The sequence below is a fragment of the Aspergillus japonicus genome, assembly GCF_003184785.1.
Source record: "Aspergillus japonicus CBS 114.51 unplaced genomic scaffold BO86scaffold_74, whole genome shotgun sequence".
Taxonomy (NCBI): Eukaryota; Fungi; Ascomycota; class Eurotiomycetes; order Eurotiales; family Aspergillaceae; genus Aspergillus; species Aspergillus japonicus.
Genome location: NW_020291711.1, coordinates 17854 through 42182, shown reverse-complemented (window position 1 = coordinate 42182; position 24329 = coordinate 17854). Strand labels below are relative to the sequence as shown.

Below are 24329 nucleotides of genomic sequence, written 5' to 3'. Positions count from 1 at the left end.
TCCTAGCCAACAATACACACAAGCATACAATGAGACAGAGAGCACCAATTGCCAGATCACATAATCATCACAAATCAGTAATCTATCTCTATTCCATGTCGTCTCTCTTCCGGACTTGCTAAATAACCAACCATAACACAAGAAAACATACAAGTACAGAGATTTTAGATACAGGTACTCAATAGAAAATAGAAGATATAGGGAGAGAAGGAGAGGGTCCGTGATGCGGGTTCATAAAGACAAAAGACCAGTGAAGCTGCAATGTCCACTCCATCAGCAATCACGAATACGCGGAATGGCGTGAGTGACTGGCTGACAAGGCCGACGCACACAAGCAGAGAACGAGAAACAACGAGGCGAGGGTGGGGGTATGAAATATAGAAACGCATTCATATATTGATACACACAGCGCGATCCCGCTTACCGCATACGCCTCCTTCTTGGTATCGGTTCAATCCACACCTGGCCTTTGTCTCTCCTGCAACTTCAATTCGTGATCCCGCATGATAACAGACTCGTTAACACGGTTGCTTAATTCTTGGTCTGCTCGGGGGCCTCGTTCTTGGCCTCCGTGTCGTGCCACGACTTGGGGATCAGCTCGTCGCTCTCGGGGAGCTCGCCCTTCTCCGCAAGCTGCGACTTGGTCTCGGCGTTGACCTCGTGTGCGCGGGCGTGCTTCTCGTCGGGGGTGGAGGAAGCATCAATCTGAGCAGCGCTCACGGGCTGCTCATCGCCAGGAGCGGCGGGGGCAACTTGACCCTCAGCGGCGGCCTCGTCGTCTTCCAGCTCGGCACCGTAGACCTCAGGATATTGTCTGAAGCAGTTTTGCATAGCCCTAAAGGGAGTAACTGTTAGCGGCGCTCTAGGACCCGACAGGCGGAGGATTTCCGTACTGGAACTTGTCAATGCAGTCAATGCCCTTAGGCTCCTCAGTGGAGAAGACAAAGCAGCTGAAAGCGGCCTTGAAGTCCTCTCCGCAAGGTCCGTGGGCCATGCCGCCGAGGCAGGGGCAGTCCCAGTTGATCTCGCCGGTCTCCTCATTGAAAGCAGCTTCGTGGCCGGCTTGTTCCTCAAGTTCCGCAGGGTCGATCTGAGTGGGTTCGGAAGGGGGCTGAGGCGCAGCAGGCGTGATACTGGGGGTGGGGGTGGGAGTGGCAGCGGGAGCCTTCTGCTCACGGATCTTAGGCTTCACGGAGTCGAGGGTCGGGAGCGATTCTTCGGCGACAGCATCAGGCTGGGGTTGGGAGCGGAAGGAGACTAAGTGCAGGTTGTCAGTCAACTCCATTCGCAGTTTGATGTCTTTTGGTCTTTCTCCAAGGTGACGACATAGCTCTGATCCCGGAACGATGACCAAGCTTCGGGAGGAAAATGTCGGAACAGCGGACAATACGTACATTTCGGGTCTTGCGCGAAAACAGGGCTGGTGTTGTAGTAGTAGATTGCGCCAGCAGCCAAACCCAGACGCACGACGCCTCCCTTCCAGCTTCTCGACTTCTTGTCAACGGGAGAAGTGCTTATCAATCGTCTGCTGGCCGGGCCACGGACTGGGACAGCCGGCGCGCGGAGGACGACTCGAGCTGCGGAGCGGAACATGACGGGAATTAGGAGAAGGGATATCAATTGAAGAGTGGAGTAGAGGGTGGTATCAAAAGAAGGGGAGAGGCATCAATGCCCGACGAAAGCGACGCTGAATGAGGCGGAAATAGACAGTCAATGGATTGGAAATCCAGTGCGAACTGCGGAGAAGAATGGACGGAAGGTTGGCAATATCGACACCTCAGGCATTATACTTACCGCTTTCAGAGAGGGGCTAGTCAGGTTGGCACAGCCAATCATATCGCATCGTAGGTACTCTGTACTTCACCGACGCGTGTGATTAGTACCTATGGATGGCAGAGTCCTTTTAAGGTAGAGGATGCACATCTTTGCACTTACAGTACTCATTTATGTAGTTGAAGAGGGAGTGCTAAGTGAACAGACAATTCTTTCGTCAGTATATGCCTATATGAATAACACATCCAGCGCTAGATGAGGGGTCCAAGGCCACAAGAGCATCCTCTGCAGATTCAACCACATAGTCCTCGAATTGGTCCTCACATACTCTTGAGGTACGAATGTGCGGCTGATATCCATAGAATATGATGCGCACAGACAGCCTAATTGTAAGGCTGGAAGACTTCAATCTATAGGACGGAAGGGCCGAATGATTGGTTACTGACGCACCAGATGCGCTAAACCTAGAATGGTCACTTATCGCGATGTCTCCACCAGGCACGAGGATGGCCATGGCTAAGCTGTGAGCCTTCACGCGAGCAGAAAAAGATTTCGAAGCGATGAAAGAGAGAGAAAAAGTCTAATCGAATATGGCATTAGTATATATGACCGGTTCGAGCACTCGACCTTTGTGTCTTCGCCTTGTCTTCTCATTTCCTGCTCTTTACTTTCATCCATCCTTTATACTTGACTGTGTTTGCTGTGAGCTAGTTGACTTTCAACATGGCTGACTATAATTCCGGTATCGCCATAATCTCTCCAGAGAATCGATACGTCGCCATTGTCGAGGTTGTTCTATTCTCGATCATCCAGCTGGTCCAATTCCTCATGAGGTACAATCAGGAATGGCGCTACTGGCACCATAGGAAACAGAGACGCCCTGCACGGTGCTTCCTGTACTCATGGTGGGGGCTGTTGGGCATATTATCTCAGAGTACGTACACCACAGTGTACTAACAGCATGCACTAATCTCTGTCAACCCAGTCCGAATCGCCGACTCGGCCATGGTGATCTCCAATCGCCATCCAAACAAGTCAATGCTCATAGCAGAATCCGTTCTGCAGACTATTGGGCTCTCGCCTCTCTTGTTTGAAGTGAGTCTCGTTCTTTTGCGAAGGTAAGACGAAAGAGACAACCCAACCGTCGGAAGTAGACACGACTGACATTGAATCCCGATCTATAGTGGACAAGCAGGTCGCACCGGTCCCGGAAACTCCCGCTACCCCAAACATGTCCGCTTCCTCCTCCACTTCTTTCGCTTCCCGGTCATAATTTCTATTGTCCTGGTAGTAGTCGGAGATTGCATCGGAATCCCCGGTTGTATGTATGCTGGAGGAGCAGTGTTTGCCGCCACTTTCTGTTTCGTGTGTGGTCTGGTGAGCTGGCTGGCGGTGACATATCGTTCCGTCCTCTCACCAGCCGGACATAGTTGTGTGATGATAGTGCTGGGTGCTCTTCCTTTTCTGGTGGTTCGCGTGGTTTACTTTCTGCTAGCGGAGTTTGGTCCACGGAAATTTAGCCCCATCGACGGCAGTGAGGGTGTTATGGTGGGCATGGGACTGGTGATGGAGGTCCTCATTATCATTATCTTGCTGCTAGCTCGTGCCGTAGCGGAGCCCCTGTGGCCGGCGAAGGGAGGCCCAACTGATCCAGAGGTCTGAGGCTATAGATTTGGCTGCTGTTTCTGTGGCCAGCCACGGATAGATAATCATAGTCTATGTATCATTGTCATATTGTGTTGTGATCATCCGAAGTTCTGTGGACGCACGGCCGCGTACACTTTCGAGAGCCTTTCCAGACGACCTTCAATCCAAGCCCTCGTAGCGGGATCCGCAACTTCATAGGCCACCCTCAAAGGGAATCCCATGCGATATGGTCCAAGCAGTCCTCGAGCATTGTACTCAACCGACTTGCAGATCTGGTCTCGGAAATAGACAACGGTGGCGGCGTGATCTCCAGGATAACCGCAGCCCCTCAGTATCTCGTGTATGATCACCATGTAGGAGTAGAAACCGCAGAGGATAGACGCGACGCTCTCATCCGAGTACTCGAGCACAGTAGGATAGTACATATCCCCTGACGCAGATCGAATCTCGCTCGGCATTGGTGTGACTGCAGAAACGTCGGCGAGCCATGCGGATAATTTACTCTGCATGGCCAAAGCTTGAACGAGCAAATCACCCGCTTTGGTGACAGTATTCGGCTTAGTGAAATCTGCGTCTTTGAGGTCGTAAAGTTGATGAACAAGACCAGGTGCAGAGGTGAAGTACGCGAAGAACTGTTCGACCTGGTTCGCAAGGTCGGCACCCAAGCCGACATTAGGGTGCTGCCTCATCACGGTGTGCCATTCTTCCGAGGCTAGGAAGCAGCTCTGCCCGGAAAAGAGAGAGTACATAACTATCAGACCTCGAGCAGCTTTGAGAAGCACATGATCGAACTCGGTGGTGCAGCGAGCTGCCCCTCGTTGCTCCACCAGTTGACTCAATCCTTTGGCATGTTTCATCCAGGCATCTGCGTCATGAACATTTGTGAACAGCTTATGTTCATTAGAGCCGGTTCTGATAAAAAGACATGATTCACACGACTCACCTCGTACAGACAAAGAAGCATTACAGCACAGAACACCTCGGGCGAGTAACATTCCCGGGAGTTGCCCAACGAGGTCCGCAGTCGGTACAAAGACTCAATGTACAGCTGCCTCGCATACTGCACCGCTTGCGAATCACTCATCAAGTAACCCATCTGATGAGCTGTAAAGGATTTTATCGTCGAGTCCAAGGCCCTATTGCGTCCGTACACTGTAGGCAGAAACCCGAACCAGCGAGAAGTAACATGCGCCGAGTTCGCAGCAAATGGCTTGGAGATCTCCTGAGTCATAATTTCGAGGCACTGACTCAGATTCATATCAGCCGAAGCAATGGATGAGAGGTTGTATAGCAGATTTGTACATTGCCGCAGAGGCTCAGAGTGAACTACAGCGAGTGACTCGGGGGATGAGCCATCCTGGTCAGCGCCCGATTTTCGACGACGTTGACTGCGATATGGTTTCCCGGCAATAAATTTGAAGCGAGGACCATAGCCAGGGCACGGCTCTCCATAGGTTTCACATTTCGCGCATCCAGGTTGTCGTTGATCGCACTGCCAAAGTCAGCAGATATGGTTTAGATCTTAAGTAACATGGACTAACCTTGACTCTCCGTTGCACGCAGAGTGCACAGCCCTTGCTGCGGGCTACCATTTTCGGGGTTGAATATCACCTGCGATGCTCATTGTTAGCAGATGGTGAGATACTCAAGTGCAAGTCTACCTAGTACTGATATAGTAGATCGAAGCTGGGGCCCGTGTGAATACGAGAAGCGGGGAGCCAATGACAAGCGAGGGCTGCTGTAGTATATTTAGTCAGCCTTCCATCAGCCTCTGCTTCAGGCTGCTCCAGCCACACCCCGCGAACTGGCGGCCATGTGGCTGTGGCTGAAGAGGGAGGGGTTTAACTTATCAGTGAACAGTTGAGATCATTCCAGATCAGACCATCGATCGACAATTACCTTGTAGCACTACATACAGTACCTTCTTAGTATACCGACTGAAGAGGCTCTCGTGACCAAGTACCCTATACTCCGCGTCTGCACCTCCACCATCAATAACAACGACTCAAACCCAGACCCAAACCTCAGGGCCCGAACAAGCAAAAAAGCACGGGGACAGCCCAACCCGACTCCAAAAATCGCATTTGATAACGCCCGGTTGATATCCCACTCCGAATCAACCTCCACAGAACAGTCTCCCATCAAAAAGAACAAAAAGATACCATGGACCTCCCCTACCGACTCAAAAACCCAATGACAGTGACAGAGTGGGATCCCACGCAATTCTTTCGCGAGGGATACCCTTCCTCCCCATATGCCCTGTTGATCCTCAACCATCCAATCAACGAAAAGGCCTACGATGTTCTCCAGCGACATGGTGAGTACTTCGCCACTGTTTGCTCCTTGAAGCCACCCACCCTACCCCTGCAGCACAAACATTCAAGCTATAATACATACCCCTGGCTAATCAATCGCAGCATGTATCACGGTCTGCGCCGACGGCGGCGCAAACCGATTTTACGAGATGATGAAGGCGCGCGGGAGGGAGTCTACAGATGTGAGTACCGCACATCCACGAGTACATCCATCCCAAACGCCCCCCTTCCCTTTTATAAACAAAAACCAAGAAACATCTCAACCATTTCCTGTTCACCATCTCTCTTATACACTAAACTCCCCAAACCAAACCAAACTAAAAAACCCCGCACAGTTCCCCAGCGCCATAATCGGCGACCTCGACTCCATCCACCCGGAGATCCGCACGCACTACGAAACTCTGGGCGTGCCCGTCATCCAACACATCGACGACTACAGCACGGACTTCCACAAGAGCCTGCAATACATCCAACGGAACACGGCGACCATTCTCGCTGCTGCTGCTGCGGCGGCGGCGGCGGCGGCACCAGCAGCACCAGCAACCACCACAGAACCCACCTCTACCTCCATCTCCCACTCCCACTCCCAACCCCCACCTAAATCCCTCGAAATCCTCGTCCTAGGCGGCCTAGGCGGCCGCGTCGACCAGGCTTTCTCCCAAATCCACCATCTCTTCTACATGACGCAGGAGCTCCGAGCCACCACTGCCAGCAGCAGCTCCAACTCCAGCCCTGACGAGCCCCAACCCCAATCCCAACCCCAAGGGCACGGGCACCAGAACCCCGGACCAAACCTCTACCTCATCTCCGAAGAAAGCATCACATTCATCCTGCGCCCCGGCCGGAATGTCGTGCAGACGCCGCTGGTGAATCGCCCAGCCCCAGCCCCAGCCCCAGCCCCAGCCCCTAGCCAAGATAACGACAACGCAGACCAGAAACAAAACCCCGAGGTGCAGAGCGGCAGCAGCACCAGCACCAGCACCACCGCCACCACCACGGCGGAAACGCATCTCCTCGAGGAAAACGTCGGGATCATCCCGCTCCTGGGCCCGGCGCGGATCACCACCGCCGGGTTCCAGTGGGATGTGCGGGACTGGCAGACGGAGATTGGGGGCCAGCTGAGCACGAGCAACCACATTCGGGCGGATGTGGTCGAGCTCGAGGCCAAGATGCCGGTGCTGTTGACGTTGGAGCTGGCGGAGCGGTTCAAGAAGAAATGAGTATCCACCCGCAGGGTCGGGTTGGGGTTGAGGGCTTGGTCTTGGTTGGTTCTAGCTTCGCACTTGTTATCGAGCTTTAAGAATAGATGACATAGATAATGTTTTGATGGCAGGTACGGTCATTCCATATGTACGAACTCACAACTCGACTGTTCAAGACTCTTGTTCGATTGCTACGTCACATTTAGAAGATAGAGAGATATATCACATCCAAAAAAGAAAGAAACAAAAAATACAGCAATCCCGAAAACCAAGAAGCGCCTTCTGACTAGCAGTTAACAGCGACCCAAAGTGAGAGGGAATATCCCTAGACTTCATAGAACATACAGGAGCAACAACGACACCCTGCTGAGTGCGCCAGACATCAACCCGAAACACAAAACGCAACAAGAAGAGACAATACGCCCCGAGACAATCCTGCATAGCTTTCACAGAAGCAAGCCAAAACACACCAAAGCAGACTCAAACCAGCTCCACGATTTGATCCATCGGTCCTGCCAGTTTCTCTCTCTAAGGTAGATGATATCTTTTTCTTTTCTTTCTGGACCTGCCATTGCACAGAAATCCACCCACGTCCGGAACCAACTGTCTAGGCTGCCGGAACAGCCTAAGAAATCATGGGATGTTCCCACAGTACCTGAGCACAAGTCGAATTCACTTCCAGAACACCAACCCCAGAAATGCCAAGACTTGGTCATTCGGCGCGAGCCGAACAGAGCAAGCTTATATCACTGACTGAGTACGTAGACAAGACATGTCTACTTCCGCAGGATAGCTTCATAGAGGGTCGTAAGCACACCGATCGCCGAACCGGTGATGACTCCGGGCCAGCGACCCGGAATAGCATTGTTAATGTCCTCGACGGCGATATCATTGAAGAAGCCCCAGTAAGAAAACTTGCCGGTGTAAACCAAGTACGCGATGAGCGCCTTGGCAATGTGGAAGCTCAGGGGGTCGAAGCTGGCGAGCTGCGCGGCCGCTGCCGCCCGTTGACGTCGAGTATTGGCTGCCGGACCACCGTTCTGAGCCGCCTGCAAGCTGATGTTGAAGAAATACGCGACGGTCAAGGGGATGACCAGACTAGTAAGGAGCCACCCGAGGAAAGCAGTCCAGAAAGAGCTCTCGACCAAGACGAAGGCGTCAGGAGCCGAGATCTCGAAAGCCGGTGAATGGATCGCTTCGACAGCGGGGATGCGGGTCAATAGTCTCAGGGGGAAGAGTAATCGCAAGACACCAAAGCTTTCAATCCCATACAGTAAGACAGCAATTGCCTTGACGCTGCTCAGGTTGGCACGCAGCGAATCCGACTGCTCTTGCACTCCCGACGCGTTCCAAATGTCCTTGAGGTTTTTGCCCCACGCCGCCGTTTGGCGATCGATCACATCGGTCACCACAGCGGGGGAGGGCGGGAGCGCCGCCGCCAATGGCGACAATGGGGGCTCAACACTCACCAGCATTTGGCCGGGAGTTTGGGGAGCATCGGAGTCATCCCTATCGTAAGGATCGCAAATCAGCCGGGATCCGCGATGACGTAAACATCGAGTATCGCACGCGCAAACGAGATCCATGCAAAGCCGTAGTCGCAGGGTCCGGACGAATACGACAAACGAAACAAGGGGAAACTTACGTTTGCACCGACTCCACCTTGGATCTGGAACTCCTCTTGCGCGTTGACTTGGGGGCTTCGTCTGCCGACGGAGTGCCTTCCACCTTGGGTGCTCGCTTGGTCGGCGATGTCTTGACAGGCGAATTCTTGGCCGGTGAGAAAATGCGCGGAGATCCTGACAGACGCCTGTAATAATCTCCTAGGCGCGCATCGTCGATGAAGATGGACTGGTGAGCTTGAAGATGCGAGTCCAGCGCCGAGGCAAGCTCGGGCTTGGTCAGATCCGCATAGCTATAGATGGTCAGGTCCCCGAGCCAACTGGCCGGGCGGAAGCGCAGAGGAGATTCGCGAGTCAAAACAGAAGCTTACTTTTGAAGGTCAGTGATATGAGCCCATTCCGTGAGGGTGGGCTTGCGCTGCTTCTGCAGATAAGGCAATCCGGCGGACATGATGACGCGCGCAAGTTGCGGTGGATCATGCGACAATTGATACGGAGCAAGGGAGGGGTTGCTCTAGGACGAGGTTGACTTCTCGAAGAAGTAGAAGTCGCGTGGGAATGAGTATATTATTATCCAAGCGGGTTCAGAAACGCGATGTGTTGAAAGATGGAAGAAAGAAGAGGGACGTGAAACGGTGGAGGGGAAGAAGAGGAACAAGAGGAACGAGGAACGAAGAACGAAGAACGAAGAACAAGGAGCCTGAAAGTAAACAGAGGGTCTGGAGCCAATCTGGTGTGGGGCTGACCGCATTCGGGTCTGGGGAGGCTTTGTTTACACCGCACGACAGCACAAGCAGACAAGCAGACAAGCAATACCCATGGGGGGATCGGATCGCCCACAGTACACGCTTTCCCAGTTCCCATTCTTCCCCTCATCTCCCTCCTCCTCCTCGTCTTCTTCTTCCTCTCTCAAAGTAAACAAACTACCCGAACCATAATTCATAAGTATTAGTACCTTAACTATCAACAATCAAAGTAAAATTATCGAACCATGTCTATTTCTCTAGTAGTCTATGTAGTTAGTTCGTTCTTGGTCTTTTTATACACACAACGTGACGGAGACAGTAAATCCCATGTCCTCTCATGCAATCAATCATGCCATCAGAAATCAAAAGGGACAAACACAAGAGGGCGGCGACCGTAGAGAAATGGAGGGAGATGCTCTATGATAATAAAACAACAGGATAAGAAAAGGGGTGATAAAAGAACACATAAGAAAAAGAGAAAAAAAGAAAAAGAAAAAGAAAAAAAAAATCGGTCATGCCACACCCCTCCGACTGCCGGAACGCCCTCCCAATAGAACCCGTCTAGGTTGCATCAATATGCTCCGGTTTTCCTTCCATCCTGCTATCTACAATGGACATCATCAACATGTCCAACCCCAACAATCCTCATCCTGCAGCTAGAGGGGGTTGAGCTCCCCTTTGTTCTCCCAGTCCTCGAACTTTTTCAGGAGATATTGATACATCACCAACATCGTTCCACTCTGAATGCTGGTCCACACACCACGGGGTCCAACACCACGGAACCAGCCTGCCAGCCCTTCCGTTTGGTAGATCATCTTCAAGCCAGTGAAGAACGATGACGTATCCAAGCGCGGAGCGCCAGGCGGGTTCACCGACGTGGAAGCTCCCGAGGTGGAGATTGGGCGCGCATGCGTGCGCAGGCTCGACGTCGTCTGCGAAGCCGCGTGGTGGCGCGGTCCCTCTTTGGTCGACGCGTGCTCCGCCGCCGAGTGCGACGAGGAGCCCGAAGGGCGACTCGAAGGCGTGGGCTCGGGGTTCTGCTGGGTCTGGATACGTGTCTTGACCACGTCCATCGGGCATGTCAACACACCCGCCATCCCACCCGCAGTGACAGCCGTCAGGATCTCCAGGCTCAGCCCAATATCTCGAGAGCCCACCCATTCTTTGGCCATCCGTTGCTCTTGCTCGTAAAAGGCGAACTGGAGGGCGGAAAAGGGAAGATCGCGGTAGATCGTCGCCCGGTATCCGTAGTAAAGCGCGGAAAATCCTTCCTGGCGAATGATGGTGCGCAGCGCATCCCGGGTCGAGCGGTAATTATATCCCGAGTTGAAATGGGGGTTGTTGTAGCGTCCTTGGAGCTGCAACCGAGTCTTCAAGACTTCCGAAGGAACATAAACAATAGAGGCGGCCAAGTCCGCGAAGAAGCCTATAAGCCCATTTCCGATTAGCACCGAAATGCGACCGCAGATGACAAAGCCGCACAAAAAACACTTACCTCCAGAAAGATACGCCACATTCGCATTGATTCCCGCATCGAGCATGAGACGTTTGGTGTATTCGTAGGTGCCAAAGAAGATAACGGTACCGGGGAAGGAGCCGAGAAGCGCAGGAGTCACTCCGCCATACAGACCGCGGAAAAGGCCTTCTTGTCGGTAGATGGTCGCATAGGACGAAGTCATGGAGGTGTACTTGGGAGGAAAATGCGGATCGCCTTGTTGCCGCGTCTTGACGGTGTCTAACGAGTGCATGAGCATGTCACCGCAGGTGCCACCAATACCTCCAGCGAACATTGCCTGTAGGTCGAATTTGATAATTAGTCCAACATCCGTGAATGGAGACGGGATGTGCGCCATGAAGTATACGCGCAGCATCATAGTATAGATGGCGAAGGCAAGCTACATACGTGTAGGTACGGTGGACGAGGCTCCTCTTCCTCGTCATGGTGAGACTGTGCATTCTGTACATGATGTTCCTTGTTTGCGCTTATCCGCGTCGTCTGACGGAGATCGGTCGGGCCATTTTGAGAAAGGGATTTCGACGCGGGAGAGTCTGACGAAGGTGTCTCTGTCGTCGCAAAGAAGCCCAAGACACGCGAAGTCAAGCTCATTGCAAGAAGACCGCAACCCACCGGATCGTGGTGCGGGCCAAACCACGGGGGTTGGGATGCGGCGACGGTAGATTAACGAGAGCACGCCACCTCGAACCACGAGGGGACGGCGGATTAGGTGGAAGATATATAGGAGCGAGGATACAATAGGATGCGAGAATAATCAACCCTGGGGAAATGGGGCTAATAAGCAGGGGACATCACAGCTTGAAAGTGACGAAAGCCCGACTGCCCGAAACCCCAAAATTTCGTCGGGCTATCGTCGGTTTGTAGTTTTCTCCGCTGTCCGGGGCCGTGTTGCCGCCTCAGGCAACAAACAATCATGGTATCGATCGCTTTCATGGTTGGCAAATGCACGGTGGGCATTTCTAAATGGTGATCAAATCGATACTTACTTACAATAGGTAGTACTACGTGGCTGGTATTTTCTTCTGTCGCTAAGAAAGTTGCGCAACCACGACCATAGAGCTTCTGGGCAAACAATCTCGTGCTGCTCATAGACAGTAGGTCAAAGATTTGTATTGGAAAAGAGGCAAAGCTAATCGCATCAATCGCGTCAATCGCATCACTGTCGCATTGCAGAAAAAACAAAATATATAAGGAATAATGCCCGTTCCACTCAAGCAGGAGCACTAGACACAGCGTATCAGGACCTCACCCGCTCGCTGTCTTGCGAGAAGGTCCAAAGCCACTCGTGCTTCTGCTCATAAAGAGGCTACATATCCTTCCTTTTATCCACCATTCAATACTTCCAATACCATCCACAGTCTCCAAATCTCAAAAAGCGACCATCAACCCCGGAACGCAGTCAAAGAAAATGGTCATTGGCTCATTCAATCTTCATCAGGCGCAATAGCCGACAATCGGAGCAGACAGTCCCTCTCAGGCGCAGATTGGCCACGGGGTTCAATTTTATCACATCTATCCAGCTTCCTCGAGTCGTCTGTATTCAAGCGGATGGGCAATTTATTGGGGCTTCTTGGCGGTTGCACCGGTCAAGCGGCCGAGATCGGTGGCCTCGTACGCTTGGCGCACAACAGCCTTGAAAGACTCCCATCCCTGGCGAACGGCGGGTGGAGTGCTCTGGTGGGAAACCGAGGCGTCGACTCTGGCAGTGAAGTGGCGGACGGAGCTCTGGACAAAGGAGCTCTGAGAGTATCTCGCACGGAAGAAAGCCAAGTAGATAGCGAAAAGGACAATGCTACCCTTCGAGAAAGTGAGAACGGCGACGGCCAGGCGGAACAACAACGCCATCTCGAGGTGCGCCACGAGGTCCATGCTGGCATCGTAGTACTGTTTCACGAAGCGGCCAATAGTCTCCGCCAAGGGAGATTGTCTGACAGCAGGCCTGGGCGAGCTGGGAGAGGAGGGAGAACCCGGAGCGCCAGCGGCCTGAGGGCCCTGGAGGGTTGGGATCAGGTGAGCACGAGTGTAAGTCGCAACATGGAAGACGGAATAAACGCTGAAGGGAAGCAGAGCGAGCGACACCTGGCGCGAGTAAAGCCACACCAGCGCAGTGCCTGTGGGCGTTGTCAGCTCTTGAATCTCTCATCTCCTTGTGTCGAATTCGCCGCGAATTTTAATTTTTTAATTTCACACCTCAAGGGGAAGTAAACTCACCAAGGTACTGGACGTTCTCATCACCAGCAAGCTTGATCGCAATGTTAGGAAGACCGCCCTGGAGGCGGCCGCGAGCGATATGACCCTTGTACACAACAATTCCGTATGTCGCGGCAGCCGACAAGAACGCCAGGCGGTAAGAGACTTGAGCCGAGTTAGAGTAGTAGTTGAATGTGATGTAAGACACCAAATAGCGTAGGACAGAGAATAACAATGTCACATGTCTATCATCTGATCAGTTATTGTGATTCATACAACAATTAAACTGGCAAGAGGGTCAGACACTGCGAAGCAGAATTGTTCTATCCACTTCAATTGCAGCCGATATTGTGTCTTTAAGGGTCGCGCAGGCGGGAAATAACGTACCCAACAAACCAGGCGAATCTGAATGCGAAAGACCTTGTTAGCAATGTGACGCAATCGAGTAATGGGGGAAGCAAACAAAACACTTACTGCAACGTCTGAGCAAGAGCCTTGAGCCTCTCGGGCAAAGGCAAATTGGAAGGGGGTGGAGGAGCCATGGGGGATGAATAGTAGATTAGCTGTAGTGTGTGATGAGTAACGGCGATGGGGCTTGTAGACAACTCGATGAGATCGAGTAGCTATGGGACTAGATGAAAAAGTGAACTTGGGGAGGGAGAAGAAAACGAGACAGATAAGAAGAATTGAGCGGTAAAAGGGCTATTTGGGGGGGGGCTATGAATAGATCTCCACTTGACCGCTGACGAGGGAGGCTGGCTGGGCTAGGCGGGGGTAGTTAGTAGTGGAAGGGGAAAGGAAGTAGGTGGAAGAGGAAGCCCAGGAAGTGAGTGGGAGAGGCGGGTTTCAATGTGTGTGTGGTGAGCTCAAACTAGGCAAGACTGACTGCCTCCGTCCAGTTCAGTTCAGTTCAGCTCAGTCCAGTCCAGTCCATGCACGGCGGCTGAGGAAGACGAACTGGCGGCTCGACGGAGCTTCCCTTCCCGTGACGTCGCGCCGCCCGCAATGATGCAACAAAACAACCCATCGCAGAAAGCTTGTCGACATCATTATTTGCCTCCGCGTTCCCAGGAAAAAACAATGTTAGATAACTTGGTTCTATTGGTTTTGTTATTTTCCTTTCTTTGTTTTCCCTCGGAATTGTACCAAACTCAGAGTTCTTGCTTATTCATTTGGTGATCATAATGTTCAATTTATTATAGTAGTATTCTCTTCCCCTGTTCTTGCATCGCAGCTGGCTACGCCACAATTAGAGCCTCGGTAATACTTCCGTTCGCTTTTCGGTAAAACTTCAGATTGACAACTAACACAACAAGAAAACAACATGGAGGAATAAAAAGGAAAAACGTCCAGAAAAGATGGTCGGGGGTAGGCGATGTCACTAAAATGTGTAGAAGAGGCAAAAAGTGTACCGAAGATAAATAGAAGTAATAGAACCAGGCCACGAAAAGGGTGGGGAATAGGAAATAGGCGGGAACAAGGTATAGCGTAGGCAAAAGTACATAACAAGAAGCGAAGAGTGGACATGAAGCAGTGAATTTCGACCCTGAAGTGATCCTGCAGGCCGTCTCCCCGTGCATCGTCTTGCCCATCCAGGGCCAGACCACTGACCATCCAAATAGAGCACTGAGTCGGATATAGCCCTTGTAATTCCTGTCTCCTAGTCAAGCCCCAGTTCGGAATTAAATGGGTTTTAGAGTAGAGAGAAGAAAAAAATGAGATATTCTTTTTCTTTGGTCCTCCCAATCAGTGTAGAGTCATCACTGAAAGCAGATACGAGAAAAGTAGAGGTTCGAGAGAGTGTGGGGGTTGAGAGAACGAATAAACACAAGAGAAAAAGAAGGCAGGCGGCTAAAAAGAGCGTGCGGCCAATCGACAGTCGTGGAGAAGTATGCGTCAAACCACCAAAGCGCCCTCCGACGACCATGCGTACCCTGGGTGGCCCATTGGCAGAGCCCCTGGATAGGAGCATCGAAGCACCGGTCATGCGTGCGTTCGTTTAACGAAGAGAGAATCCCTTCCTCTTTCCCTTCTCTTCGATGGGTCGCCCTGTTTCCAGACGGCCCTTCTTTTCTTCTAGTTCCAGGCGTTGACGCTCCAATTGGTCTTTCATCTCGCGGTGTCGTGCGTATAGTTCGTCTTCGCTCTGTTTCAGCTTGCTCTCCTTCTCTGCCACCTTCTGCTGGAAGACCATCTTCATTTCCGCTTCCATCTTGGCGAGCTTCTGCTCGTGGAGAGCACGCTCCTCCTCCTGCTTGACAGCCGGGTTGACCTCCTTGAACACGCTCGGGTCCTGGGCGACACCCATCTGGGTAAGCTTGTCGGAACGGTAGTTCTCGTACAAGCTGTTGTTCGTGTGCTCCTTGAGCTCTTCCATGTGGGTACGGATCAACATCTGACGGAGCTTGACAAAGTCGCAGTGCTCCTCGTTGTCGACCTCGATGACACCCCAAGGGTAGCTACGTCCACGGACCTTACGGCCATCGGCGGCGGTAACCTCGGCGTTGGCACCAACCACGGCGAAGGGAACCTTGGACATGATCTCCTGGTTCTCAGCAATGGTCTCCTCATCGTCGAGCTCATACCGAGGACCCTCAAAGATTTGGATGGAGTGGTGCTGAATATCGGCAAGAATCTGAAAAACCAGGTTAGCTATCGATCAGCAGGGAGGAGGCGTAGAGATCATCGTACTCTCTGCTTAAAGGCGACAATTTCTTCGTCCGTTAGGGTATCAGCCTTGGCAATCACAGGGATCAGGTTGACCTTGGTGTGCAACCGGCGCATAACCTCAATATCCAGAGGCTTCAGCGAGTGACCGGTGGGCTGAATGAAGTAGACACATGCGTGGATACGGTTATCAATAATGTTGGTACGGTTGACCTTGTTCTCGGCCTCAAGGTAGGCATCATATCTCTGTTCGATGTTCTCGACAATAGGGCGCCACGAGTCGTCGTTGTTCACGAAATCACCGAATCCAGGGGTGTCAACGACCGTCAGGCGCAGGCGCACGCCGTTCTCCTCGATATCGGCGCTGATGGACTGAATTGAGACCGTCTTAGGGATAATGTCGTGGCTAGGTCCGGTGCGTTCCTTAGGGGGGTAGAGGGAGGTGTTGAAGAGGGTGTTCACTAAAGTCGACTTTCCGAGTCCAGATTCACCTGCAATGCGTGTCAAATAACGTCCAAGCATTAGACCGGAATCAAGACCTACCGACAACCATCACGTTGAAGTTGAAGCCCTTGCGAACACTCTTGCGGTGCCACTGATTCGGCAGGTTGGCGAAACCAACATAGCCTGTCAACTTCCGGCGAACGACATTCTTCATATCCGTAGCCGCCTGAGCAGCAGCCTTGGGATCTTTGGAGCTGACGGTTTGAGCAGCCCCGGAGCCCATGGGGTTGCTGCGTTCAACGAAAGGCGAGCTGGGCTTGCTGCTGGGGGGTGAGGCAGAGACCGGGGTGCCATTGGCAGCAGGTGCAGGAGGGGGTGTGGCTACATTGTGCGGGACAGAGTTAGCAGTCGTCGCTTCAGATTCTTGACTGTCACTTTCTGAAGACAGGCGTCCCAGGACAGGCGAGAACGAGTGACGTTTAGGCTTCGGTGAATTCTTCTGAGGTGAGGGTGCTAGAGTTTCGGAGTCCCCTTGCGAGCGGCCATCCGCACTCCGATTCCTGACAGGAGGCATTGTTCTTTCACGGTGCGCGAGGATTTCGAGGTAGGCACAGGGCAAGGGTTGGATTGGAAGATCGGATGGGAACGAGAGCACGGAACTGCAGGGTGGTGGGAGAAGGTGTCATAGATGACAGGCTTACCCATTGTGGAAGTTTTAAGGTGGAGGATTTTGAAGCGAGCGTAGAGGGAGGTAGCGAGCGTCGAAGAGGAAGTTTCCCCTGAAGAGGTTGCGCCTTCTTGGTTAGCGATAGAGTCCTTGCAGGATGCAATCAAGGGGAAGGAGCCGGAGGTAATAATGGAAGCCAACGAGATAGGAATGACAGTGTCACTTCCCAGTCTGGCTGAGAAACGACAAGGAAAGGGAAGGCGAGTCCAAGGGAAGGCGAAGGCAATCCTACCTGGGGTAATGGATCAATGTGGAAAAGGGTTGAGGTTCAGTCAATCACGGGGGGTGGAGGGTTTAGGAGGAGTAAAAGGGATGGGACGGAAATCAAGGGGAGATTTAGGAAGCACGACTTGAAAGCAAGCAAGCAAGCAAGCAATGCGCCAACAAATTATGGCTGAGATGAAAATTCTAAAAACAAAAACTGGGAGGAAGGCGAAGGAAAAGAAAAGTGTAGATAGAAAGAGGGAAGAGAACAGTGTAGTACTTACTGGAGAGACAGGGGAAGAAGAGGAGGACGGAGGTGGAGGACAAAGTAGGAGGAGGAGCGAGAGCGATTGGGTCTTGCGGAGTTGATGGATTGGGGGGGGGGAGGGGAGAGATGGATTGTTTAGTCTCGGGTCGTTGGAGCCAGACTGTTTGGTGGCCCTGCCCGAGTGCAGTACAGTACAGTAAGTAAATGAGTGAGTGGAAAAGAAAGGGGGGGGGAAACCTCATTGCCTCTCTTTGTCTCTACTACTACGGAGTACACCTACTAACATTATGGGCCTTAGTCTAATCAACTTACTACTAACCTACAGTACCTTATGGTCCGACTAAGATCAATCGGCCACTGATACTCCTTCTTCATTGAATCCGACCACTTCACCTGCCCACTTTGCACTCTAATCAGGTCTGGATGACTTAGACTTCAACCGCCGATTAACAGCTCAAGTCCATCTTCCTGGGGTTATCTTGCCTTATCAGAGTACAATTGGGGCTCACCTTGAAGACAGTGCCTACGTTTTCTTAATCTCAACCTGTTCGACCGTCCCCCTGGCAAATCATTCACCAACCATCCCAGGCTGGGCTTCTTGATCTCTTGCAGTCTACCAGCACTCCTCATCTCCACGAGACCTGTCAAATCAGCACATTGCTCTTCCTTACGATTGAAGCATGGCTAGCATAACAGAAAACCACGGTAAGAAAGAAGCCATTTTACCCCAGGGTATAGTATACCACACCTACCAGGGGACGAATCGTGGGGAAACCTGGAACCATTCCAACAAGCCGCGATACTTGTTCCCAATGTAGATGAGTGGGTTGGAGCTGTACTAAGAAAGAGGAGAACTCCTCCTGAACTGACCCGTGCCATATTATATGCACTGTGCATCACCCGAGATAGGTCAACGCCAGCCATTGATTGAGTGCGAACCTCTTTCTTGCGTCAAGTTTGCTTGTCTCCTTTTGCATCTGTATGGTTGTGGTGTGATTGGTAAGATATATCATGCGGTGCTGATCAAAGAAGATTATCGGCCCATGGCCTATGGCCTACTTTCCAACCACCATCCGCTGGCATTCCATCTAGTTTCATCAGGACAGATAGATACACTGCAGCTATTTTTTTTGAGGAGGAGAGGCTGGACACAACTTATGCCACACAGACACACACCAACCATACACATTCATCTGGACTGGCGCACATGTTTCCGGGTTCTCATCTGACGCGTAACCACGATACCACTCAGTACGATCATCCAGGGGGGTTGACTGGAAAGAAAAGCAGCTGCCGTGGAACGGAAAAACCCGATCCACCGCCCACCGAGAGCCAAGCGTGGTTTATTCGCCAATCATCACTGACCGCTAACGGTCCGGGGACAAGCGTCAAGTCACACCATGGACGGGCTGCAACTGGAATATACCCGGTACAGTTCCCATTTGAAACAGATAAACTATTCGGGCATCGGTTGAGGGGAGTGACGATCGGTATATAAATAATAGAAGATGTAGGAATCCCCCCCCCCCCTCTAAGATTCCCAAGATTGAGAATAATGCGCATCACCTCAACCATAAAAATACATTGACAGTATTCCATTAGACCCCGATTCCAAACAGAAATGCAAACACTACCCACCCCGAATTCCCTAGTGGCGGTGATCTATATATGGAAATATGCATGATGCATCTGCGATAAACCTGCATGGTCCTCCGTAGTCTAGAAAAAGAATTCTAGGAAAATGCACGCCACCGTGGTCCATTACACAGCAAGGGGAAGCTAGGTTAGCTATCGGAAGTAAATTCTCACCTTTTCCTCCCGTCCCCCTCTCCTTCTTTTCGGCACTCTTGTACGACACACCCTTTCACTACAAACGGATGAGCATTTCTTACCCATATCCAAACTTCTTTCTCAGTTGAGATGGTGAATTCGGACTTACTCCCCTTCGATCAACTGCAAAGACAATGGATTGTCCGACTTGGATAAAGCACATTACTGAATTATAGGAGGTTGTTGTTCATCGTAAGACCAGAATTGGCCGTACTAACCCATCTATACTGGGCTTTGCCACCTATCACCAGAAGCTCGGTGCGCGGACCGGACGGTGGCTTGGTTTCCCACTGAGAGTCTTCCAGGATGCGGTTGGATGAGGAGAATTGGTTAGGCCGCTTATCCCGTGATCGCGACTGAGACACTCGGCTGGGTTTGTGCGAATAGTATCGCTCACACCTTGGGCCTTGTGTGGGAGGTAAGCCGGTTGGGAATAGAGCGCCATGAAACCTTGAAGGGTTTGGCGGTACTCGTTTGAGATGCTATCGATTGAAACTCGACAGAGCTCGAAGAATTGTCGCCTACGCAGCAGTTTCAACCCGTACGGAATACATTGTATGCATCCTAATCGAGAACTTGAAAGCCTACCTACGAGTATATGGACTATTCAAGCGATATATACACGCGCTATATGCATCTGCAACCGAGGGGATCATCAATAGCGCTGTCATTAGCAAAGTCAATATATAGTGATATGATATATCGGATTTCTGGAATCATGGTACCTTGGCGCGCCCACGAATGTATCCTCTGGAGCGGTTGGTGCAGAAGACCAAACCAAACCATAGGATTGTCCATTCCACGACATATTTCCGTGCTAAAAGCGTTGACGTTGGTAAAGCAGGGGTTCGATGCTGCCATGCTCGTCTACGTTGCATTACAGTGAGAGGAGGGAAGTAGCACAGGGCTAAACGTTATTGATATCTTGTATTCATTAGGCGCGGAGAAGTGCCGAGTTGGGGACGGCGCGTGCCGTCACGATGAGGCGGTCTGATGGATTTTTTATTTGCCAACCTTCGACTTTTTCTTCGGCCGTTCGCCTTCTGACATCTCAACATCCTCATCATCATCCCCACCGTCGGATGCATCATCCATCTGCGCATCGCTGTCGCTGCCGCTGCTCTCGTGCGCAGAATCATATTCTTCCGCGACGTCGGAGTCCGACTCGGCCTCGAAATCCTCATCGGGGGACTCGTCATCTTCGTCGGCCGAGCCACGGTCAGCGCCACCAGCGTCGTCGTCGCTTGAGCCCATGTCTTCGTTGTCAAGAGCGGCAGCAATAAGAGCAGAGGTCTGAAGAACCAGGTCAGTTCATGTTCAAACAAGGAAGTTGGAATGTCACAAGGGATACGTACGTCATCGGACATCTCGTTCTTAAGGCGGATGTTCTTGGCCTTGAAGAACTCTTCAAGTGGTTGTTGCTCCTCACTGGAAAGCATCAGCTACCGTTGGGTCAATAGGGTTTTCGATGGAGAGCCTACCGGTTGATGTTGCTGAATTGGTGCTCGCCTAAGCCAGCCTTGAGGCTGACTGTGATATCGAACGTTCTACTGGCCGAGATTGCACCGCCAACACGGGACATGGTGACCACGGCAACATTCTCGAGTTGAATGTACGTGGCTGGCTTGGGAACGAAGATCAAGCTCTTATCCAAGAAGTACAAGAGGCCTTCGTTGGCCTTGATCGAACACTTGACTCCGCTGTGACCGTGGTGACTGTGTGATGTGTCAGTGGCTGCAATGGTACAACTTCAGCCGGATGGTCAACGAACCTGACGAAATCCTTCGATGGCATAATGACCTTCTTGCCCGAAAGTCCGCGGAAGATCTTGGTAACCACTTGGTGGATTGGCTCCTCATAACGAGGTTCCAACTTGTCCTTGTAGCGTGTCTCCATGAGTTCACTAGAGATAATGTTAGGCAGCCGTCACAAGCATGTGGTGCTGAGAAACCCACTCTGTCATGTTGAGCTCCAAGCTGATCTCTTCATCGAGCTTTAACTGCATAACCAAGAAAGGGTAGCGAGTCTGACCCTGCCGGAGCGGAGGCTCCAGGCCCAGGACGATCAAGGTGTGGGTATCATCGTTTTTCGGAAGCAAGAAGAACTTCTTGATAGATGCGTATTGGATCTTGTAGTCGTATGTCTTACCGCGCAACCGGAAGGAGGACTCGTACATGTCGATATCGAAACGACCTCTGCAAGCTCTGTTAATTCCAAATTCATGCGATTCCTTGCAAGCGACACATACCTGGGCGTCAAGTGTAGCACATCCAAGAAAGTAGCAAAAGTGTCGCCCGCCACGTCTCCGATCTCAGCCTTCTCCATCAGTGTCTCGTAGAACAGGTTCGCTGCATTCTGCTCCTCGCCCTCCTCTTGCTCGCCATCCGCATTCTCATCGTCCGCATTCTCTTCCTTGATGCCCTTTTCCGTCTTCACTGCCGTTCCGGGAATGTAGAACCGCATCTCAACCAGCTCGTCCGGACCCGCGGCGGCTTTCCGACCGCGACTCTTTGTGCTGCCGCTGGGCTGCGCAGGCGCATTGCCGTCGCCTCCGAGGGCGAACTCCACGGCGACCTCGTTCTTTCCCGCCAAATTCGTGTTTGAGATCTCAGAGTACGGGATCTCAAAGGCCGGTCGGTTCTGCACGTTGAAGGAGAGCTCTGCTTTCGTGAATTCCGCCTTGCCCCAGTTCCAGCCACGGAGGGCGTGCTCTCTGTTATCCAAATTGATGCCGTACCAGATCTTGAACGCTTTGCTCACACGTTCGAAGTCCTAAGCGGAGCGGAAATCCGGAGGTTAACAAGTGAACGTGCAGTCGGGGTACAGGGAGTGGGTTTAAACAAAGCCCGAATCTCAAATCATACCTCTTGATCGAATCCATCCAGTTGGATGACTCCGGAGGAGCGCGACAGGATTTTCAGCTCATATCCCTTCGCCGCACGGCTCCACTGGGCCGCGCCGATGTTGCTGCTGTCGAGCGTGAAGGTTTCACCTCCCCCGGAGGGCTTCCATCCTAGACCGGATTCTGCGAGCTTGCACTTTCCGTGCTGTTTGGAGAGGTCGAGGTAGATGTTATCAAAGCTCTCCCTAGTAGCGACCGTTAATCAACTGGACGAGGAACAGCGAGCGGAGAGGGTCTCACATGGTGGAGGAGCCTTATGTGGTTAGCAATAGAGGGTGCGAACGAGATCAGACGATAGAGTAGAGAAAATCGACGAAGATTTCAAGGTAGGGTGAGGTTCGTAAAAGTGTAGGCTTCTGACTCAGTGACTGACGGTTGAAGGTGTTCCGATAAAGAGCTCCGATATCCTTTTTTCACGTCGCGTTGCGCGCCGCCGTGGTTCGTCCGTCTTACTACGCCAGGGGATCTTGGCGCTGGTGGCAAGCACATGTGCCTTAGGCATCAAAGTACCGTCAGTGAGTCTGCGCCGTACAGTAAGTATATCCACGTAGCACAAAGCACAGGACTAAATTAGAATGCGAGAATTGCTTAAAACTTATTAACATGAGTGTGGCTATGAGTATCGCTTGATGGTATGTTTTATTGGCTTAAGGAGTCAAGGAAACGATCGCGAGGTATGTGTTCGTTCATATATAAATTGTAGAATATGTTGTAAAGTAATCCTCTATGTGCTTACCATTAACGTAGTATACATCTACGATATCTCACTACATAGCAATTGTCGCATTCTAAATAAGTGGTCGAACTGTCAGCTCCTCTACCCTTGTCGGCAAAAATATGCCTCCAATAACATGAACTATATCGCAACATGGTGATTATCCTGCAAGCACATGCCTATGGTATCTTACAACAAAACGACCCAAATGAGTTTATTGAGCCTAGAGCGCAAATCATGTATTGCGATCCCGGTCACTTTGAAAGTTCCTCAAGACCGGTATGTGTCCCACTACAGCTTGCGAGTTTGTGTAAGGTAGCAGACGACGAGTCACTAGGACCAAAAATGTACCATAAGAGTAAAAGTGACATGCGACTCTTCAGGCATGAGAGGCGGCTTCCGTATGCTGGGTCAGTCTAAAAGAAAACCTTGGTGCTTAGGACAGTGTCACAACAGAACAAGTCAAGAAATGGGATATATCTCTTGGCGATAGGCGTTAGTTTTGTGATCAGATTCGAGGAAAGAGTCAAGTGCAATTTCTCTACTAGATTACAGCGACGCCACTGACTCTAGACTCTTGAGATGCGCGGCGCATATAGTATACTTTGAGACACGGTAGCATGGGTAGATTATGTCCTGCTTAGCGCAGAACTGCATGTAAGTCTCATTGTCTCGCCATCGGAATTAGTCAACCATGAAACTTGGGGCGCATTGCTCTCTAAGAAGTACGTTGAACGTGCAGGACTAGCCAGCCAATTTATTCTAGATCGAAGCTTTGAGCGCAAGGTTCATCTCATATTTGAAGCACGGGGGTGGATGGCGGGACCTCGAGAGCTTTATTGTAACGAGTTCAATCTCAAAGGCTGGAGCTAAGGTTGTCTGGCTGGAATTAGTTGACGCATGTTGCACTCTGTAACAGCCATGAGGAAGATCGAAATAAAGATGATGTGGCTGTAGATGTATCCTGTATGCTGTACGTCGATGTATGCTGCTGCATCATTCGGTAGCCGTCAACGCTGGGTGCATACTTCACCGCCAGTGAGAACTACCAGTAGATAAGAGATGTCTGAAAGCCTTGCAGGCTGGGTATAGTTGCTTCATTCTCTGGACGTATCCGAGAATGCCGACCTGTTGGCCCCATTGGTTGTAAGCTGTTGGGATTATTAGCGAAGATCGCCTATTAATAGTCATAGCATACATACATCAATATTAGTCCAGTCCGTAAGGTGTCTCATTTGATTGAGTCTGGAAGCTTTGTAAATTTATTGCCCACTCCTTGATTCTGCGAGCCATTGACGGTGGTCTTGAGGCGGCGCTGGGAAAAAGCTGTGATGATTGTTCTGTAGATACGGCGAGACATCACTGAGTTAGTCTTCCCCCCACCATGAGTGGACACACCAAAGTGACCAACCCAAACATAGCAATCAATCGCATAAGCAGTGGCTCATCTCTGAAGTGGCTGGCGAGTTAGCACTGCGCGGATCAACCGACTTACCGGCCGCCCCTCTTCAAATTACAGAGTGGAACCCGGACCGGGCGAGAAGATCAATAATAGTACTAG

At 51.5% G+C, this 24329-nt stretch overlaps 10 protein-coding genes across 10 annotated transcripts; 2 read left to right on the top strand and 8 right to left on the bottom strand.

The window, feature by feature from the left end:
* Window positions 1-531: 531 nt before the first annotated feature.
* Window positions 532-1593, bottom strand: BO86DRAFT_403729 (coiled-coil-helix-coiled-coil-helix domain-containing protein; the record flags this gene model as incomplete). The annotated part of the gene is made up of 3 exons (XM_025673958.1): window positions 532-835; window positions 894-1257; window positions 1395-1593. 3 exons carry the CDS (start codon window positions 1591-1593, stop codon window positions 532-534), a joined length of 867 nt encoding a protein of 288 aa, XP_025523291.1.
* Window positions 1594-2496: 903 nt separating this feature from the next.
* BO86DRAFT_370777 (uncharacterized protein) lies at window positions 2497-3643 on the top strand (the record flags this gene model as incomplete). Its single annotated transcript, XM_025670293.1, has 3 exons — window positions 2497-2707; window positions 2759-2891; window positions 2958-3643. The coding sequence occupies 3 exons, from the start codon at window positions 2497-2499 to the stop codon at window positions 3433-3435; spliced, it is 822 nt and encodes a 273-aa protein (XP_025523290.1). The 3' UTR covers window positions 3436-3643.
* BO86DRAFT_370774 (Zn(II)2Cys6 transcription factor domain-containing protein) lies at window positions 3377-5036 on the bottom strand. Its single transcript, XM_025670292.1, has 3 exons — window positions 4962-5036; window positions 4364-4912; window positions 3377-4310 (listed from the first exon to the last, which is right to left on the bottom strand). Exons 1-3 carry the CDS (start codon window positions 5010-5012, stop codon window positions 3519-3521), a joined length of 1392 nt encoding a protein of 463 aa, XP_025523289.1. The 5' UTR covers window positions 5013-5036; the 3' UTR covers window positions 3377-3518.
* A 278-nt stretch (window positions 5037-5314) lies between these two features.
* BO86DRAFT_451025 (thiamine diphosphokinase) lies at window positions 5315-7061 on the top strand. The gene is made up of 3 exons (XM_025676838.1): window positions 5315-5737; window positions 5838-5917; window positions 6071-7061. The coding sequence occupies exons 1-3, from the start codon at window positions 5584-5586 to the stop codon at window positions 6953-6955; spliced, it is 1119 nt and encodes a 372-aa protein (XP_025523288.1). The 5' UTR covers window positions 5315-5583; the 3' UTR covers window positions 6956-7061.
* A 484-nt stretch (window positions 7062-7545) lies between these two features.
* On the bottom strand, window positions 7546-9170 carry BO86DRAFT_221985 (uncharacterized protein). Its single transcript, XM_025666923.1, has 3 exons — window positions 8931-9170; window positions 8583-8852; window positions 7546-8446 (listed from the first exon to the last, which is right to left on the bottom strand). Exons 1-3 carry the CDS (start codon window positions 9008-9010, stop codon window positions 7714-7716), a joined length of 1083 nt encoding a protein of 360 aa, XP_025523287.1. The 5' UTR covers window positions 9011-9170; the 3' UTR covers window positions 7546-7713.
* A 561-nt stretch (window positions 9171-9731) lies between these two features.
* Window positions 9732-11631, bottom strand: BO86DRAFT_221988 (putative mitochondrial carrier protein). Its single transcript, XM_025666924.1, has 2 exons — window positions 11209-11631; window positions 9732-11098 (listed from the first exon to the last, which is right to left on the bottom strand). Exons 1-2 carry the CDS (start codon window positions 11410-11412, stop codon window positions 9962-9964), a joined length of 1341 nt encoding a protein of 446 aa, XP_025523286.1. The 5' UTR covers window positions 11413-11631; the 3' UTR covers window positions 9732-9961.
* Window positions 11632-11885: 254 nt separating this feature from the next.
* BO86DRAFT_392651 (uncharacterized protein) lies at window positions 11886-13926 on the bottom strand. Its single transcript, XM_025672854.1, has 4 exons — window positions 13486-13926; window positions 13399-13416; window positions 13033-13256; window positions 11886-12932 (listed from the first exon to the last, which is right to left on the bottom strand). The coding sequence occupies exons 1-4, from the start codon at window positions 13551-13553 to the stop codon at window positions 12379-12381; spliced, it is 864 nt and encodes a 287-aa protein (XP_025523285.1). The 5' UTR covers window positions 13554-13926; the 3' UTR covers window positions 11886-12378.
* A 226-nt stretch (window positions 13927-14152) lies between these two features.
* On the bottom strand, window positions 14153-14817 carry BO86DRAFT_221892 (uncharacterized protein). Its single transcript, XM_025666921.1, has one exon. It carries the CDS (start codon window positions 14623-14625, stop codon window positions 14200-14202), a length of 426 nt encoding a protein of 141 aa, XP_025523284.1. The 5' UTR covers window positions 14626-14817; the 3' UTR covers window positions 14153-14199.
* aspB (septin AspB) lies at window positions 14818-16894 on the bottom strand. The gene is made up of 3 exons (XM_025666922.1): window positions 16222-16894; window positions 15703-16169; window positions 14818-15646 (listed from the first exon to the last, which is right to left on the bottom strand). The coding sequence occupies exons 1-3, from the start codon at window positions 16694-16696 to the stop codon at window positions 15011-15013; spliced, it is 1578 nt and encodes a 525-aa protein (XP_025523283.1). The 5' UTR covers window positions 16697-16894; the 3' UTR covers window positions 14818-15010.
* Window positions 16895-19990: 3096 nt separating this feature from the next.
* On the bottom strand, window positions 19991-22439 carry BO86DRAFT_392644 (FACT complex subunit POB3). Its single transcript, XM_025672853.1, has 8 exons — window positions 22294-22439; window positions 22016-22238; window positions 21400-21923; window positions 21107-21346; window positions 20923-21054; window positions 20633-20866; window positions 20507-20579; window positions 19991-20444 (listed from the first exon to the last, which is right to left on the bottom strand). Coding segments are annotated over exons 1-8 (1719 nt in total). The 5' UTR covers window positions 22296-22439; the 3' UTR covers window positions 19991-20153.
* Between the last annotated feature and the right edge of the window lie 1890 nt (window positions 22440-24329).